The sequence below is a fragment of the Pinus tabuliformis genome, chromosome 1_2, assembly GCF_031772625.1.
Source record: "Pinus tabuliformis cultivar Carrire ecotype Pingquan chromosome 1_2, CPIR1, whole genome shotgun sequence".
Lineage (NCBI taxonomy): Eukaryota > Viridiplantae > Streptophyta > Pinopsida > Pinales > Pinaceae > Pinus > Pinus tabuliformis.
The window spans coordinates 635,222,660-635,240,904 of record NC_142298.1 but is presented as its reverse complement, the minus strand read 5'-3'; the positions used below and the strand labels follow the sequence as shown (position 1 = coordinate 635,240,904).

The 18,245-nt window shown below is 35.8% G+C and overlaps 1 protein-coding gene across 1 annotated transcript; it reads left to right on the top strand.

Annotated features, from left to right (window-relative positions):
- The first annotated feature begins 1,240 nt into the window (after positions 1-1,240).
- Positions 1,241-4,383, top strand: LOC149207240 (putative disease resistance protein At1g61300). Its single transcript, XM_089393879.1, has one exon. The coding sequence runs from the start codon at positions 1,292-1,294 to the stop codon at positions 4,169-4,171; it is 2,880 nt and encodes a 959-aa protein (XP_089250005.1). The 5' UTR covers positions 1,241-1,291; the 3' UTR covers positions 4,172-4,383.
- The last annotated feature ends 13,862 nt before the right edge of the window (positions 4,384-18,245 follow it).

The following is an 18,245-nucleotide window of genomic DNA, read 5'->3' as shown; positions in this document are numbered from 1 at the left end:
CGTATTTTTTAAGAAGGAAAACTTAATTAAATGTGCTTTTTATTATTGCATCACGTCTTAGGAGGGAAACTTTATTTTTACCGAGGAAAAAGACTGAATATCACTTTCGTATTATGGTTTAAGATTGTTCTCTTCGTTCCCGAGAAGCAAAGATGTAACATCATTATCTATTATCAAGTATAATTTAAAGCTAATCTTTAAATCAAATCATAGGCGAATATTATCTTGTTTTATTAACATAACTTTAAAATAAGATAAGAGGAAAATATTTTTGTATGAAAATATTTTATAGATTTATAATTTAATATTAATTTTTAAATAAATTATTTTATAATTAAGGTTTTGTTAAGACACTTTTTGATGTGAAGCTATTCGTAAGACACTTCTTATATTAAAATAATTTTTGACGTGAAGTTACTTTTAAGGCATTATTTGATGTGAAGTTATTAGTTTAATTCTTTGTTTTGATGGCTATAAAATATTAAACATGATAAAAATATAGTCCTGTCAAACTTAAAGACAAATTATATTTATACAAAATATAACTATATTTATTTATTCACATATGTTTTTTTAAATTGACAAAACACTTTCATATTATTTATTTTATAATTTCATAAAAATATATATCACACCAACTTTTAACCTAACTAAATATTTACTCACCAAATTTCTAACCATAACCTTGACATCAAAAAATAACTTAACCTTGACATCAAGCAATAACTTAACAGTACACGCCGTCCATATTTATTCCACCCAGTGAATATTTTATAAACATATAAAATTAATAATAATACTATTATTTAATTTATCATGCAAATCCACCGCTCCTCGCTTCATAACCCTAAGTAACAAATAAGTTTTCCTACTTTGAAAGGCTTCATTATGGTCAAGTGATACTACTTGCGGTCAAAGAGGCATAGTCAGATGCTATCATCAGTGCCGCAAAGGAAACGTACCCAATCCATTATTGGACCAGAAAAAGAAAAGAGAAAAGACGGACAAGATTAACTTTTCTGTTTGAACAAGGGAATTAATTTTTACAAGATTCCACATCTGCAAATAATTAAGGGAAGAAATAAAGTTAAAGCCGAAATGCTTTTAGCTTTACCTTCCACACTTATTCCTTACTGTCGGTGCAAGAGAGCTATCCACTAAATACTAGTGCAAGTAACGACAGACCCAATTGTTATAAGTTCCTCACCTTATATTACTGCGCGCACAGGTTAGAGTCGAGTTTGAAGACGTGAGGAGCTATTACAAGTGGATTGTGATCGGAGGAGCAAAGATGGAGCACCTTGTTGTTTGTGAGCTTATAGAAAAATTGTCTTCTACTATAACTGACAAATTATTCCAAGAGGTATGGCTGATTACTACTTTCAAAGATGATTTTGAATTCATTTGTAATGAAGTTAATTCTATTAATTGTCTGTTAACGGACGCAAGAGAAAAGAGGACATCCCATTCCACTTCATTGACCAATTGGCTTAACGAACTAGAGGATTTCCTCGTAGATGCTGAGGACATAGTAGAGGAATGCGAGTATCGCAAGGTTAATTTTCTGAAAATAATTTTTTCCCGCTATAGTATGGGCCATAAGATTAGGAAATTGAAGGAAAGAATCACCAGAATACACAAAGGTGCCAAATATCTCAAATATCTCACGTCCCTCAACATGAATGCTGGAGCTCATGCACTCGAAGACGAGAGGAGAAAATCCAATGCTCTTCTATCTCAATTCCATTCTGTGGGCATCGAAGAAAGCATTGGTGTAATCACTAATTGGATATTTGAGGACAGATTTAGAGTCATTGCCGTTGTGGGTATGGGGGGTCTGGGCAAAACATGTCTGGTCCAAGATGTGTTCAATAACCAAAAAGTCCGAGACCATTTCGACCATCTAGTTTGGTTGACTGTTTCACCCAAATATGTGGTTCGACAACTGCTGCTTACAGCCTTGAGCCAGATAAAACTTCCAGATAATCAAAAGCTGTCAGAACTAAGCGAGGAGGACCTTAGGGAAAGAATTAATAAACATTTACAAGAAAACAATAAATATCTGGCAAAGAAAAGTTATTTATTTGTTCTAGATGACGTGTGGGATAGAAATGTGTGGACACAGATTGGCTTGCAGTTGGACCATGACAACAAAAATAAAAATAAGGTTGTGGTGACCACGCGAGATAAGACAGTTGCACAGACTATGGGGGCTGATGCTGATCACACCCACCATATGACTTTTTTGTCAGGCAATAACAGCTGGAAGTTGTTTTGTATTCACGCTCATTTCCCCGACAATGTGCAGTGGAATCCTCCGCCCATCGAGGATCAGCGTCCTACTCATGTAAACAGCATTGCCCAGCGCATTGTACAAAAATGTTCGGGGCTTCCATTGGCGATCAAGACAATAGGAGCATCAATGGCAAGCGTTAGAAGAATTCCTAATGAATGGGAATTGACCCTGGATCGTCTAAATGAAGCAGAGCCCATAACCGAGAATGTGATGCCCTCTCTCAGGTTAAGTTACGATGCATTGCCTGATCCTCTCAAGCCTTGTTTTCTTTACTTTTCTGCCTTTCCTCCAAATTCTGAAATAAAATCAGAACACCTAGCATATGTTTGGGTCGCAGAAGGATTCATTTCTACTTCCAGCAAAGAGGCACGAGAAGCAACATATGAGGTAGCACGCTCGTATATAGACCAACTTCTTGGTCGATGCCTGCTGGAAGGTTCACTTAGTGGTAGACATAGGCGAGTAAAATACTGTAAAATGCATGAATTATTGCATGAATTTGCTCTTGTGGAATCTGGCAAGGAAGCTAGGTGTTTGTTAAAGCCCGGACAAGACTTGAAAGAGCTCCCCTTGGATGAGTGCCATGGCATACGTAGAATTTCTCTAGTTGAAAATTCAATATCAACACTGAAAGACCCCATGCCATGTACAGGTCTTCGCACTCTTTTGCTATGTAATAACATCAAGCTCGCATCAATATCTTCAAACTTTTTTGATAATCTGAAATATCTCACTGTGTTAGATTTAAGTCAGACTTCTATAGAGTCATTGCCTATGTCCATTGGGAATTTAACACGTTTGAAGTTTCTGAATTTATCAGAAACAAACATTCAATCGCTGCCCAAGTCCTTGAGTGGTCTCAAGCGTCTCCAGTTTCTTGATGTTAGCCGTTGCCAACATCTGAAAAGCCTGCATTTGGGAATTGAAGAGCACAAATTTATGGCTTATTTAAATGTAAAGGGATGCAGCAAGTTGAAGTCGATGCCTGGCGGAATATCCAAGCTAATCTATTTAAGGACGTTGAAAGGCGCTCTAGTATTCAAAAGGGACCAGCTAAAAGAAGCCAATGCAGCCTTGCAATGGACAGATCTCAAAGAATTGACCCATCTGCAACACCTATCACTTACAATAGATGCTGAACCATCATCAAAATCACAAGGTGAAGGTCGTATCAGTCTCGAGGGGACTTTTGGGGGCATGACAAAGATGCGGACACTCTCCTTCAGAAATACTAGTTCCTCTGGCCGTCTCGATCTTCCCGACGACATGAAATGTATGGAACGCCTTGAGATTGTTCGTCTCCGCAACTGCGCGGTGCCAAAATGGATGTTTCAGTCTCAGAACCTCATGGTGCTTTTGTTAGAAGGCGACAACTCTAGTCCAGAGGAGTATAAAGGCCTGCAAACCATAACTAATCTGAAAGAGCTACGCTTGTCACGTAACACTAGGTGTGATCAGTTTCCACAGGAGTTTGGAGAGGAAATGGCATTTCCCCAACTGGAGAAGCTCATCATAGAAGACTTTCACTCTTTGAAAAAATTTGATGGATCAATGCCAATGTTGAAATATTTGCAATTGAAGAATTGCATGCAGCTGGAACAAATGCCCCAAGCATTAAAGAAGCTGACAAGTCTTGAAGAAATAGAGGTAGAAAGCTGCACAACATGGGAAGACGACTTCTGGAGCGGAGTCGAACGTGATTCTACTTGGAAAATTTTGAATGAGCGCAGGATCAAATTGAGAATAGACAATTATACAGTATCTGTTGAGAGGAATATTGAGAATGACAAGAAGCTCCAATCCGCAGGAGAAAGATTTAGAGTATCCCTTACGAAGAACAAATCAGGGCGCAATTGGAAGTTATTTCCAGCATAGATATCAGTCAACACAGAAGAGACCCGAGCTTCTTGAAAGGAGTATCGGCACTGGGGGTTTCTTCACGTCAATCTTTTGAGCGACTTGCCAGATCATGCCAGCCGAACACTATAGCAATGATCTAGCGCCTTTTACCATGCTCTTTGGCCTGATCATTCATTTGTACGAGCCAGGATGGTTTAGGATCTACTTTACCCGTCTCTACAGCTTTCTTTTCCCATGTTATTATTTGTGGCTTTTCCCATATCATGTATGCTTAGCAGTTAACATTAATTTCACTTTAGTAGACATGCTTTTTCTTCGTAGTCTGCAATATTGTACAGTTTAGTTGTTTATTTTGGTGTTCATCAAAGCTACATTTTGCAAGCGCTTTAACCTGTAGGATGTAAGATTTTTACCGATTCTGTATCTAACAGCTTTGTAATGGAAAGGAGACAAGTATATCGTAACAGCCTTTTTATCTGTCCAGGAAAGAGAGTAGAAGCATGGTAACAACCTTCTTATAATTTCGGGTGGATGAATATATATAAAGTACTGTAAGCAGGCTTGAACTTTGATGTTTGGTTAATGTCTTTCTTTTTTAGATATGTGTTTGGCAGTTTATAAAACATTAAGCGCGTCCAACCATTACACGTCCACGTTATTGTTTTATTTTTATACAGGTACATGTATACTTCTTTTTCTATGTGTTTGACTGTTTATAAAAACCTAGATTATCAAGCGTGGCTGCAATTTCACAGTCTGAATTAGTAGACATAAGGATAGGTTTGTTAGTTTTATTGGAATTGTCCTTGACTATTAAGATTTCCAACGAATTCATTACCCTAGTTTTTTAGAAATCTATTATCGTTAATACGTGATACAGTTTGATTAAGATTTATGTAGATAGTATTTTTCTGGTTTTTGTCATATTTCATACTGTGCCTTTTCTTATATTTTATTATGTCGTTTGAGTATTGAATATCGCTTTTTCGTATATGGGTGGGTGGATGTTCAATACAACTTATAATATTTCAGTTAATAAACACATGAAGTGTTCATCTATATATATTGTGTTCAATTTTATATATATATTTTTAAGTGTTTAGTTTGATAATAAAAAAATTGAAAAATAACCAGCGTAGATCCATCTTAATTCTAGATCTATCAAAGGTTCACAAATATCTTTGTTGAGTGCAAAATTTGAGTAACTGTTTGCACCTCGAGAGATTTGATCCCTCTCAGGCACTTGATAGATCTAGAGTTAAGATGGATCTAGGCCGGTTTCAATCCTGTGTGGCCAAATAAAATCAAATGAACAGAGGATTGATTTTATCAATAATATGTAAAATCATCTAATATTAATATAAGCATTTTAAATATGCTAAATATGTCTTAGATTAATCGAGTCATTTTGATTTTAAATTTTCTTAGTTAATTTTGAAAAGTGACAATGTAATAATGTTGAATGATAGAAAATGTGAATAATAAGAACATAGTAAATTACAAATAGTCTTCATTGTAATCAATCTCAAACTATTTTCTTCTACTATTCTTATTGTCACCCTTGTTACTTTGTCATCTTTTTCATATCGATTATATGAAAAAGACATGTTAAATCGCAAACCATTTAAATCTTTAGCTCGAGATATTGTAGTAAACATCATACCTTGTTTCTCTTTCTCTCCAATATTAATAGGTTGAATTACTAAAACACAAAAATCAATGTACATTGTCAATAATTTTTTAATCTTACACTAAAATCAATGCACAATATAAATCCAATCTCTTTAAAATCATTGTACCATCATACATCCAATTACATCAAATCAGAAATCAACATCTACACTAAAATCAATGCATCTAATGCAAGAAATCAAATAAGATTAGAAAACAACATTTACAATGAAATCAATGTATCTAATGCAAGCAATCAAATACAATTAGAAATCAACATTTATACTCAAATCAATGCATCTAGTGCAAGTAAGAAAATAGGATTAGAAATCACCATCTGCACTGAAATCAATGCATTTAGTGAAAGCAATCAAATAGGATTAGAAATAATCTACATTGAAATCAATGAATCTAGTGCGATAAATATTCTTCCCTCTCTCCCCCCATCCATATATATATATATATATATATATATATATATATATATATATATATCCCTCCATCTCTCCTTCTTTGTCTCTCTATCTCAACCCCCCAAATGCACACGCTCTCTCACTCCATATCTATCAATCTCTTTGTCCCTCCCTCTCTCTCTCCATCTCTCTCTTCTTCCCTCTCTTCACTTTCCATCTATATCTCTATCTCCCTTTGTCTCTCTATATCACCCCCAAAACATACACTTTCTTTCTCCAATCTATCTATCTATCCCTCCCTCCTCCTCTCCCTCTCTCTCTCTCTCTCTCTCTCTTCCCCTTCTCTCCCTCTCCCTCACTTCTATCTCTCTTCCCTCTTGTTGTCCTCTCTCTCCCTCTCTCTCCATTTTTCCTATCACTCCCTCTCTCTCTCCACCTTTATTTCTCTATTTCTTTATTCTTACCTCCCTCTCTCCCACTCCAACTCCATATTTTTTCCCTCCCTCTCTCCGCTCTCTCTCTCTCTCTCTCTCTCTCTCTCCAACTTTGTTACTGTATCCTTCCCTCTCTCCTTTCTCCTTCTCTCCCCCATTCTCTCTCCATATCTCCTTCTTTGTCTCTTTATCTCACCCCAAAACATACACACTCTCTCCCCATATCTCCCTTGTCACACCCTCTCTCTCTCTCCACTTCTCACTCTCTATGTATTTCTTCTTCCCTCCCTCTTTCCTCCTCTCTCTTGTACTTTCTCTCTCTCCATTTATCTCCTACCTCCCTCTCTCTTCCCCCATCACTCTCTCTCTTTGCCCTCCAATCCTCTCTCTTCCCCCATCACTTTCCTCCTCTCTCTCAAGTCTTCTCTCTCTCTCTCTCTCTTCCCTTCAATCCTCTCTCTTCCCCTATCACTCTCTCTCTCTCTCTCCAACTATGTTACTATATCCCTCCCTCTCCCCTTACACAACCCCCCCCCCCCTTCTCTCTATCTCCCTTTCTTTGTCTCTTTATCTCACCCCTAAACATACTCTCTCTCTCTCTCTCTCTCCATCTCTCCCTTGTCACTCCCCCTATCTCTCCACCTATGTCACTCTATCTCTTTGTTCTTCCCTCCAATATATATCTAGAGTTAATATATATCATGATATATTAATATATATTATAATATAACAAATTTAATATTGTATTAATCCAAAGTTATAATAATATTATAATATATTAATATGAATGTTAGATTTAATAATATAATAATAGTAATCTTTTAATATTAATATTAGAGTTAATAATGTTTTTTTTGTATGGTATTAATAATAATTTGGCCCATAGGGGTCACCTAAATAAAACTTATTTTTCGAGTGTTAGTAAGTATAAAGAGGTTTATGGAGTAAATATAAAAAGAGGTTTTATTTATTTACCATACCTCTCGTTTATTTATATTTTTATTTATTTATCATATCTCTTTTATTTACCATGGTATTTGGCCCATAGGCTTGGTATATAATTAGATGTTGATTTCTAATCCTATTTGATATATTTTTATTTATTTGTCATACCTCTTTATACCTCTTTTATATTTATTTAATTACCATACCTCTTTTATAAATATGGTATTTGGTCCATGTTATTAATAATTATTTGTCCCATGGTATTTGGCCCATAGGCTTCACCTAAATAAAACATATTTTTTGAGTTTTCTTTACTTATATAATATGGTTGATGGAATAAATATAAAAACAGGTTTTATTTATTTATTATACCTCTAGTTTATTTATTTATTTATTTATTTACCATACCTCTGAAGTAAATATAAAAAAAGGTTTTATTTATTTAACATACCTCTATTTTATTTATATTTTTATTTATTTACAATACATCTTTTTTTGAGTGTTTGTAAACCTTTTTATATTTTAAATTTTTATTGTGTTTATACATACTAATAAATAGATTGATTTAGGGCTGACAATAGATTAAAAATGTTAAATGTTAAACATTACATTTACATTTACATTTACATGTTTACGTTTTTATGTGAGATATTAGGTTTTTATGTGAGATATACCCCATACTTTGTTGTTTACATTTACATTTACATGTTTACGTTTTTATGTGAGATCTACCCATACTGGGTTGTTTACATTTACGTTTTTATGTGGTTTACATTTATATTTACGTTTACATTTACATTTACATTTACGTTTTTATGTGAGATATACCCCATAGTGGGTTGCTTACATTTACATTTACGTATACATTTACATTTACATTTACGTTTACTTATGTTTAAGTTTTTATGTGAGATCTAGCCCCATACTAGGCTGTAGAGAGCCTCTCACACAAAAATATTTTATTTAATATATTTTCATCTATTTTTAAATTAAAAAATTTTACATTTAATAATTGCAATATTAGATTAATCAATATTTAATAATTAAGTTAAGAAACATTATTTTGTGAAATGTTTGTACATTAATCAATATTTAATAATTACATTATTAAATGTTGGTAGATTAATTTTTATTTTAAACTAAATATTTATTTTATGGTCATAAATGAAAGATGTTCATATATTCTAATTATATTTTACTTTAATGGATGGAATTTCAAGTATTAACTACTTTATATCTCTGAATGTATGTTTACAAGTCTAGAATGATTGTGTCAAGAGGTGCTCTACAACCCAATATAGGAGTAGAAGTGTAGACGTAAATGTTTGTAAACATAAACGTAAACATTTAACATTTATTGTGGTGAGAGGTGCTCTAAATCTTAATATAGGGGGGATGTGCATGCTTAAATACTTGTAAACATAAACATAAACATTTAGCATTTATATGTTGACTCAATTAAAAAATAATAAAAAGTTAAATGTAATATAGATCCCAGTATGGGGGAGATGTTGTAGTGTCTGCAAATGAGCATAAACACTTAAATATTGGCTCATTTAATAATAAAAAGTTAAAATTAATAAAAATAATAAAGGCCCCATTTAAGTTCGTCTTCTGCCTGCCCCTTCAGCTTTGGATGCAAGACATATTTCACCTCATCGGTGATGATTTAGGGAAATTTTTGGATTTTGACAGATCTTTCTTGGAGACAAGAATAATACCTTTTGCAAGGATTTTGGTATATCTGGATACTCGGGAAGATCTGGTGGAGAATTTGATTATTCACTACAAAGGGCTTTTCCGTATTCAAATCCTCGACTATGATGGAGTCCCTTTCAGATGCCATTGATGCCACCAGGTGGGCCATGTTTACAAAGATTGCCCATTACTATTAAAGGAGAATCAAGGAGTTATCATTCATAGTATCATAATTCTAGTGTCTAGAGGACTGGTTCCAACAAAGGAAGATTTACTTAGAACACCTATCCTGACTCGCTCAACTCCTTCGTCTAGTGAATACTTGGCGTCAGGGAGAGTCCATCAATCCACTTTGACTGGTATGCACAAGGGTGGTGATGGTTCGAGGTCGACCCAACCACCAACAACGATTCCGATGAGTACTACTACTCCCTCCTATCCTTTTTCATTCTGTATTGTTTCAAAAGTATCTATATCTATGCCTTCATATTCAGTCGACTTTGTTGGTAGCCATATTCCATCGAAATATTTGGGGGTTCTATCCTTTCTGGTAAATAGTAAACCTATTTGTCCAAACTCCATATCCTACTCTTCCTTCTCCAAGTGATTCCTCATTAGGATCTAACAAGGGGAATAGATATAATCTCTGATTTTTATCCCGTCTGTCCATTGGATCTATTTCCCTCAACAACCACGGGACTGGTCTAGGCTCTCTCTCGCCTCCAAAATCCCTAAAATCACCCGTGGGAGGTGATCTCATATTTCCAAAGACATGAATCAAGCTAGTCTAGATATTCCCACTAGTAAACAACTATCTATGGAAGGGGTTCTTAGAGCAATGCAAGCCCCATATTCATTTCCCCCATGAAGTGCCTATCTTACAACTATTGAGGGTTAGCTAGCCCCTCAAAGAATTAGTTCTCAAACAATTGGTTCTATCAGATTGTCTCGATATCATATTTCTCCAAGAAACTCTGGGACCCTATCCTGAGGTCGAGCATACTGTGTCTATATTATTTAAGAGTTGGAATTTCTATTATGTTGACGTGATGGGTCACTCTATGGGGGTAGCTATTGGGATCAATCGTAAAACTATGTAGATTAAAAATGTTTGGGGACACCATAATTACATTGTCGCTGACATTTTTTCCGAAGAATTCAGTATACTCTTTAGGATCGTTAATATTTACGAACCTTGTCAAAGTTGTGTAACCTTATGGAAGGATATGATGAATAAGTCTTTCATGAATATGGACCATCTAATTATTGGGGGGGATCTCAATTTCTCCATTGGTATGGTTGAATGTTGGGGCCATTGTGCACAAGTGGATTCTCTCTCAAATTTTTTCTCTCGTCTTTTGGAATCTCAACACCTCATTGACATTGATATGGCTAAAACACTACCTACCTGGAGAAATCGCCATGTGGGGGAGGATATGATCACTAGAAGACTAGATTGATTTTTTATTGAGGAACATTTTCTAGATAACTTCTCTTGTTTCAAACAATGGGGCAGAATAGGGGGACAATATGATCACCATCCCATCTTCCTCCAACTGGAAAGTCATTTTGATAAGCCTAGAGACCCCTTCAAATTGAAATTTGGTGAATGCGAGCTGGATGCAATGTGAGTATCATGTGGAAATATTGATGGCTTCCCAATTTAATGATAACCTCTGCAATTTAAAAAGGAAAACTCTAGAGTGGCTTAAAGGGAAAAGACAAAGGGATGAGGAAGCCTTAAAGAAGATCGATGGAGAACTAGAACAGATGGAATGAGCTGATGGAGGGGGTTATACATCCAATGAATCAAAATTTCATCTCATTCAATTAGAAATGGTTAGGCAGAGACTATTGGAAGCAAGAGAAGAGTCCTGGAGGCTAAAAATTAGGGTGATATGGCTCCAAGTAGGCAATGACAACACTAAATACTTCCAACAATATGCCAAGGTAGGGAAAGCCTTCAATACCATCTGGTCCCTCGTTGATGATGCAAGCAATAGGGGATAAAATTTTAGAGACCTGGCCAAGATGAGAGCTCACCATTTCCGATTGCTTTTCTTAGCTCCACGGGAAGCCTCCCTTGAGGAGATCATGCATACTGCCCAAGACTTCCCCTTATATGCTACACACGAAGACAATGACAACTTACTGTAGGTCATTTCCTCTGCGGAGCTAGAGGTTTTCCTACACTAGTTCAAAAAACATAAAAGCCTAGGTCCCGATGGTTGGAAAGTAGTCTTTTTTCTCAGTTTCTATGAACTAATTGGTCCGGACATGTTAAAAGTTGTGGAGGAATGTCAGACATACGGTGATTTCAATTCAACCTTCATCTCACTTATTCCTAAATTAGATGATCCATCTACTTTTGGGGACTACCGACTGATTTCGCTATGTAACGTCATTTACAAGATCGTGTCCAAAATTATCAATAATAGGCTCAGACTGATATTATCTTGTTACATTTCACAGGAGAAATTTGCCTTCTTGGAAGATCGACAAATTCATGAAGCCATTGGAGTAGCACAACAGGGGCTTCACAGTATCAAGACAATGAAATTGAAGGCCATGATCCTTAAAATTGACCTCTCCAAGGCTTTTGACAGAGCTAGTTGGCTCTATCTCAGATTGTTACTTACCCACCTTGGCTTCCATGTTTCATTTATTAACTGGATCATGTGTTGTATCACATCGACATCATTTGTTGTTTTGATCAATGGTGCTGCATCAAATTTCTTCCACACTGAGAGAGGGCTCTAAAAAGGTTGTCTTTTGTCTGCCTTACTATTTCTTCTTATTATTGATTGACTCAGCAGACTGATTCACAGATTGATCAACCGGGGTACCCTAAAGGGGATTCATATTGGGGTTGCAACGTTCCTCTCTCACTTAGTGTTCATAGATGATGTATTGATTTTCTTAGATGGCTCGTGCAGTGATTTGGATGAACTCAAATCTATATTGGACTTATTCTAGGTTGCTACAGGTATGTATCTAAATAATAAAAAATCCACACTTACATGTTGTGAATGTTCGGAGATTGAAATTACTTATGCTCGTAGTCTTTTTAACTTTCAAGTCAAGCTGCTCGATGAAAGGATTAAATATCTAGGATTTCAGTTGAAGCCCAATGATTATATCAAATACGATTGGATGTGGCTAGTGGCTAAAATTGAAAAGAAAATAAAATTTTGGTGTAACAAGTGGTTTTCCAGAGATGGAAGGTTAGTGCTCATCAAATCTGTATTAAAAGCCACACCTATATTTTGGATGTCTCTCTCCTAGACCCCCAAAGATAGAGTGAATATCATAAAAAGAATTATTTGTGGTTTACTTTGGTGGGGGTTGAAGGAAGGGCATACCTTTGGTTGGGTCAGATGGGACAAAAATTCCATCCCCAAAAAATGGGGCGGTTGGGGTTTAAAAGACCTTCATTATTTCTCACAAGCACTGATAGCCAAGGTTGGATGGAGACTTATCTCGACACAGTCTTTGGAGAAGTTGTGCACAAAAAATATATTCATCCTTTATATACAGAATATTGGATTCGATTCTAAAGTAAACTCAGATCCAATATCTTGACTATATGGAAAGTTGTCCTAAAATCCTATTTCATCATTGCCTCGGGTTTGGCCTGGAAATTTGGCTCTAGAAACTATGTTCGATTTGACATAAATCCATGGTAGGTTGTGGCAACAATCATATTCTCCCCCTGGATCTGGTCGCTTTCCTTTCCTCTCACATAATAAAATATATTAACCAGATAGCAGGTCCAGAGAATTCTCATATGTGGGGGCAGCTTTGGCAATCCATAACTGCCCTTCAAATTCCTGAGCAATGGCATAATCCTGGGGAGATTACACCACAGTGCTATCTTCATTACACATCTAAATAACCGATCGTGAGGATGAAATACTATGGGCACACTCAAAAAATGGAACATACACTCCTAAATATGGCTATCTATTTATCATTGCCTCAAGGGAACCTGTGACACACTGGTAGTGGAGGTACCTATGGAAGCTGAAAGGACCAACCAAGTAAGGGATGCTATTATGGTGTATTCTGTAAAACAAACTGCCCACTGGTGACAACCTGAAGAAGCGATCCTTTTGTGGTCCCTCATGGTGCACCTTATGTAGAGAATCTAAGGAATCTGTTGAAATCTTATTTTCATCATGTCAAGTTTCTTGTAATGTATGGAATCTTATTTACCAAGGGTTGTCCATAAACATAAAATGACAGGGAGGAAATCTGTTATAGGCATGGGAAAATTGGTGGAATGAGGCAACATGAAATAAGTTAAGGAACATCCATTGCTCACATGTTGGGGCTTCTAGATTGGGCTGACTCAGAATATCTCCCATAATAATTCATTTTCTCCATAACATACAGCCGCACAAATCATAGTGATTTACAACCTCCTTTCCGATGAAGAAAATCCCTAGGGCCCCTAAACTATCACTACAAAGTCTATTGATAATACCATCCCCTAGGCATATTTTGATGGCTCATCACAGTAAGGTCAATGCGGTGGGGGAGTTGTCTTACATCTAAATGACACACATCATTTCAAACTAAAAGTTGGACTGGGGAAATGCACAAACAACTTTGCAGAGCTATTCAGTTTAAAACTCATTCTTCGTTTCTCACTTAAAATTGTAGACATCTACAAGTTTTTAGCGATTCAAAGGTGGTAGTTGACTAGTTCACAATGAAATCCACATGCCACACACACACTCAGAAGTATACTAGATGAAGTTATGTTGGTCAAGCCTCAATTTGACTCCATTTCCTGTCATCATATTTACAGGGAGTGGAACCATCTTTCATATCAGTTATCCAAAGAAGGTGTGCAATAGGCGTTTGGTGTATGCCATGTGACAGAAAAACATGGATAAAAAAATTACCAATATTATCAGATCCATCCATTTATCGAGGCTCCTACAGTCAACGCAGACACATAGGGTGATCTATTTGACATTTTGCATAGCTGGCTCTTCGTGAACATATACAGAGTGAGTTTTTTTTGCTTTTTGGCTTGGGCTCCTTTCAATACTCAATACTTTCACAACTCCTACAACATATGTTTTGGTTTTGTACACAGATCCTTTCTCTCGTATTACCATAGATGTATATATATATAGTAAAGGTTGTTTAGACATAAGTGGCTGGAATGTGATGACCAACAATCAATTTTTGACTCGATGACTTTTAATTATGAAACATGTAATTCTCATCACCATATTAATGAAAATTACATTTTTTCCTAGGGAAAAAATAAAATTCAATTTTTTGTATTGTAATTTTGTTTTGGAGGGTATCCTAGTCCCTCCAACTCAAGTTAGAAATCATGATCTGGGAAAATTTGCATAAACAATTATAACTTACTTCAGTCAATGATAAATTAATAGTAGTTAATGGACAAATTATCCTATAGTCTTGCAGGAACTAGTAAATTGGGATGTGAAGTGGATAAGCAAATAACTTACTCGCAAAATAACTTACATAATTTTTTGTCGGTGGTAACCAATAGTAAGTCTACACATTTACATTTTTACTTCTACAAAAGTGTCGAGGAAAACTAATGTACTCCAACTCCAAAAAAGGGTGGAAAATTATTGGATCCCCACAATTGGAGTTTTGTTTAGATTAGCTAGTTAGATTAGGGAATAAATCTAAAAAATTAAGTGATTTTTCAAGGGGAAAATAGGGGAATGTTGTAACTACTTCTGGGGGCTAGATGTAGGGGCTTCTTTTGAAGTAACAAAAACAAAGGAGAAAGGGTTTTTTTTCTAGAAGGAATGGGTTGGTTTTATGTACTAGATCGAATTTTTTTTCTTTCGATGAAAATCTAAAGTTTATGACCTTGAGTTATGTGTTTATTTGGCCATTGTATTGTCAATTTCCTTGGTCTAAGTATACACTTACATGTTGGAAATTTTGTGCAGGAGTGTGTTCCAGTGGAGAGATTCAAATATGACCATGTAGCAACCTAACGACACTACATCATTTTGGTATCATAGCACCTAGAACATGGCCCAGAGGGGGGTTTGTCTAAACTAGGGAAGGATGGAAGGAGAAATGATGGATTAAGGTAAAGTGAGGGAGATGAATTTCTCAGGAGGTTAGCAACCATTGAGGCTAGATTTAAACCATATGAATAAGAAGATGAACTGGAGAATTCCCCAACCCCTATTGGAGCAATGAAACCCATTGAAAGACTGATAAAAGTGATCTCAAAACATGGGACCAACATGAAGGCTGGGGTTTCAAATTTAAAGGCTGACCTAGACCTTGAGCTATTTATAGATTTGTTGCAGGAATTAGAGAGGTATTTTGATATGGAGAACATCGATGAAGATGACCCTAGGAGGGTGAAATACCAGGAGATAATAAAAGATCCAGATTGAGAAAACCAACCTCTAATAAAAGTAGTTCCTTGAGACAATATCTTCTAGCACTTGCTGCGCGTGCGCGTCTTCTACACCTTGTCCTCTCCTCAGGGACTTCTCTCAGCAGTTTTACTAACGCCTATGTTGCAGCCTTACTGATACTTAGAAGAAGATATCAAGCGAACAACTCAATTTAGAGTAAAAGGGTGCGCGAAGCTTTTATTAACTCAAAAGGGAAACTTACAGAGCATTACAATCTGAAAACAAGAAATCTCAGAGTTTCTCAGCACTCAGTTCAACAACGTGTGCTTGTCTTCTGCCGATTTCTTATTTTATACTCTTTTTTTTTTTGGACATGACACAAAGCGAAATAATTGAGGGTCCTGTCGGCATTTCCATAGTCCGACGGTGTCTACTCAATATTTCAGTACAATAATTCAAAAGCACACTATGGACAATAATTCAAAGTGGACAATAATTCAAAGTGAAATAATTGAGGGTCCTATCGGCATTTTCATAGTTCGACGATGTCTACTCAATATTCGAGTACAATAGTTCAAACTTTCAACTATTTACAAGGAATCTAAGGACTATCACCATGGTCCCTTAAGACTGCGGTCTGAGTCATAATCATCAAACTCGTCAGAAGATGGATTGTCTCGCAGATATGCCGCCTCCATTATCTTTAGATATTTTTCTTTATAGTTTGGCTCGATGGGGTCTTAAGCATCTTGGTACACATCTAAATACAAAATTTCCTTTCCCTTTGAAGATGTTGTTGTTGTAGATGTTGTAGCTGCTTTGGAGGACTGTCCTACTTCCAACTTTATTCGATCTTTGTAGGGATGATGGATTTGGTAAGGTAACTTGAATGGGTCATCTTTCTTTCTCCATCTATTGATGTAAGATGTAGGATTTATCTCACTATCTAAGAAAGAATCTTTATGTGCTTTTGAGAAAGTTGGCATCTGTAGCACTGGTAGTTCTATCCCATCCAATAATTCCCATTTAAAAATCTGGAACATATTAGTAGCTATTTAGATGGTGTGTTGTACCCAGATTTTGCAGTGATCACTAACACCTTCCTTTTCTTGCCATCCAAACTCAAAATTAAATGTTGTGCATACCCTGGTTGATAATAAAAGACTAATCAGACATATAGTATCTGCAGTCCAATTTCCTGAACTTACTCCAACTGTGATTAGTGCCTTTTGATTCACAGAAAACTTTAAAACAGGATACTTCCCTTGCGATTCGGTCAATTTTTTGATAATATGAATTTTTTCAGCCAATTTTTGCATGGGAAATTCTTTTAACCAGCCCAAAACTCTATTTACTTCAACCTCATTTTCTGCAAATGTGGAACTTTCTGAAAACTGATTTGCAAAAACCTGTGAAAAGGGGTTTGGCTCAATAGCATTCCTTATTTCTGGGCTATTAAAATCCCATGGTGTAGAAAAGATTTTAATATACTATAGAGTTCTTTCTACACATTGAGATTGTCTTTCAACCTGTTTCTTCTTGCAGTAACCGTTCTTGATTTCCCAATCTGCAAAGGGCTCGAAGATTTCATATTGAGGAAAAGTATCTGAATGCATATAATCTGGATCTCTTCTTTGTAGATATGATGCTTCCATTTCCTCGAATAGATCTAGAATCCTTAAGGTCTGTAAAAACTGGAAAACTTCTGTCTTGATGTTAACATCTTCAAGGTCCATCATTTTGGCACTTGTAAAGATTTCAAGTGCAAAATCAATACAACCAATCATTTGATAATAATTTAAAATTTGCAAGACCCAAATCACAGACTGAGTATACTGTATGGACCATAAATCATCAAGTGTTCAGAGATATAATTTGATTTTCATATTTGGTAAAGAGTATACTTTTACCAATTCAGGATCCAATCCAAGAAGTGTGCCAATATTCTTTGATTGCCAGGCTTGACATTTTTGAATCCACTGGTTTCTTCGAAGCCTGAGTCCAACTACCTTTTTTATTTCTAGACAAAGATCTTCCACATGCTTCTCGAGAATTTTGAACCTTTTTTCCAAAGTAACAAGATTGTCCGGTTGATCTGGAATATCAAAAATACTTCCTCTGACTTCTGTCCAGCTGCGGCCAATTCTATGAGCTTTATTCATTTCCCTGGTAAGAGCATCGACAATATAGTTAGAATTTCCAGGAATCCATTCTACATCAAAATCATATTGCTGGAACCAAATTTTCCATGATAATAATCTTCCTCTTGCCATCTGTCTTGATAATTTTACTGACAAGAAATATTTAAAATTCATTGAGTCAGTCCTAATCAAGAATTTTCTTGGCGCAAGATATAATTCAAATTTTTGAATGCCATTAAATATTGCAAGAGTTTCTTTTTCAGCGGCAAAATAATTTTTCTAATTGGGGAGTAATTATCCTGATGCATAGGCACATAATTATTCTTTTTTGTTTTCCTCCTTTCTTTAGAAAAGAATAGCTGCCCAAAATTCATCTGAGGCATATGTTTGTAAAATTAACAGTCCTTCTC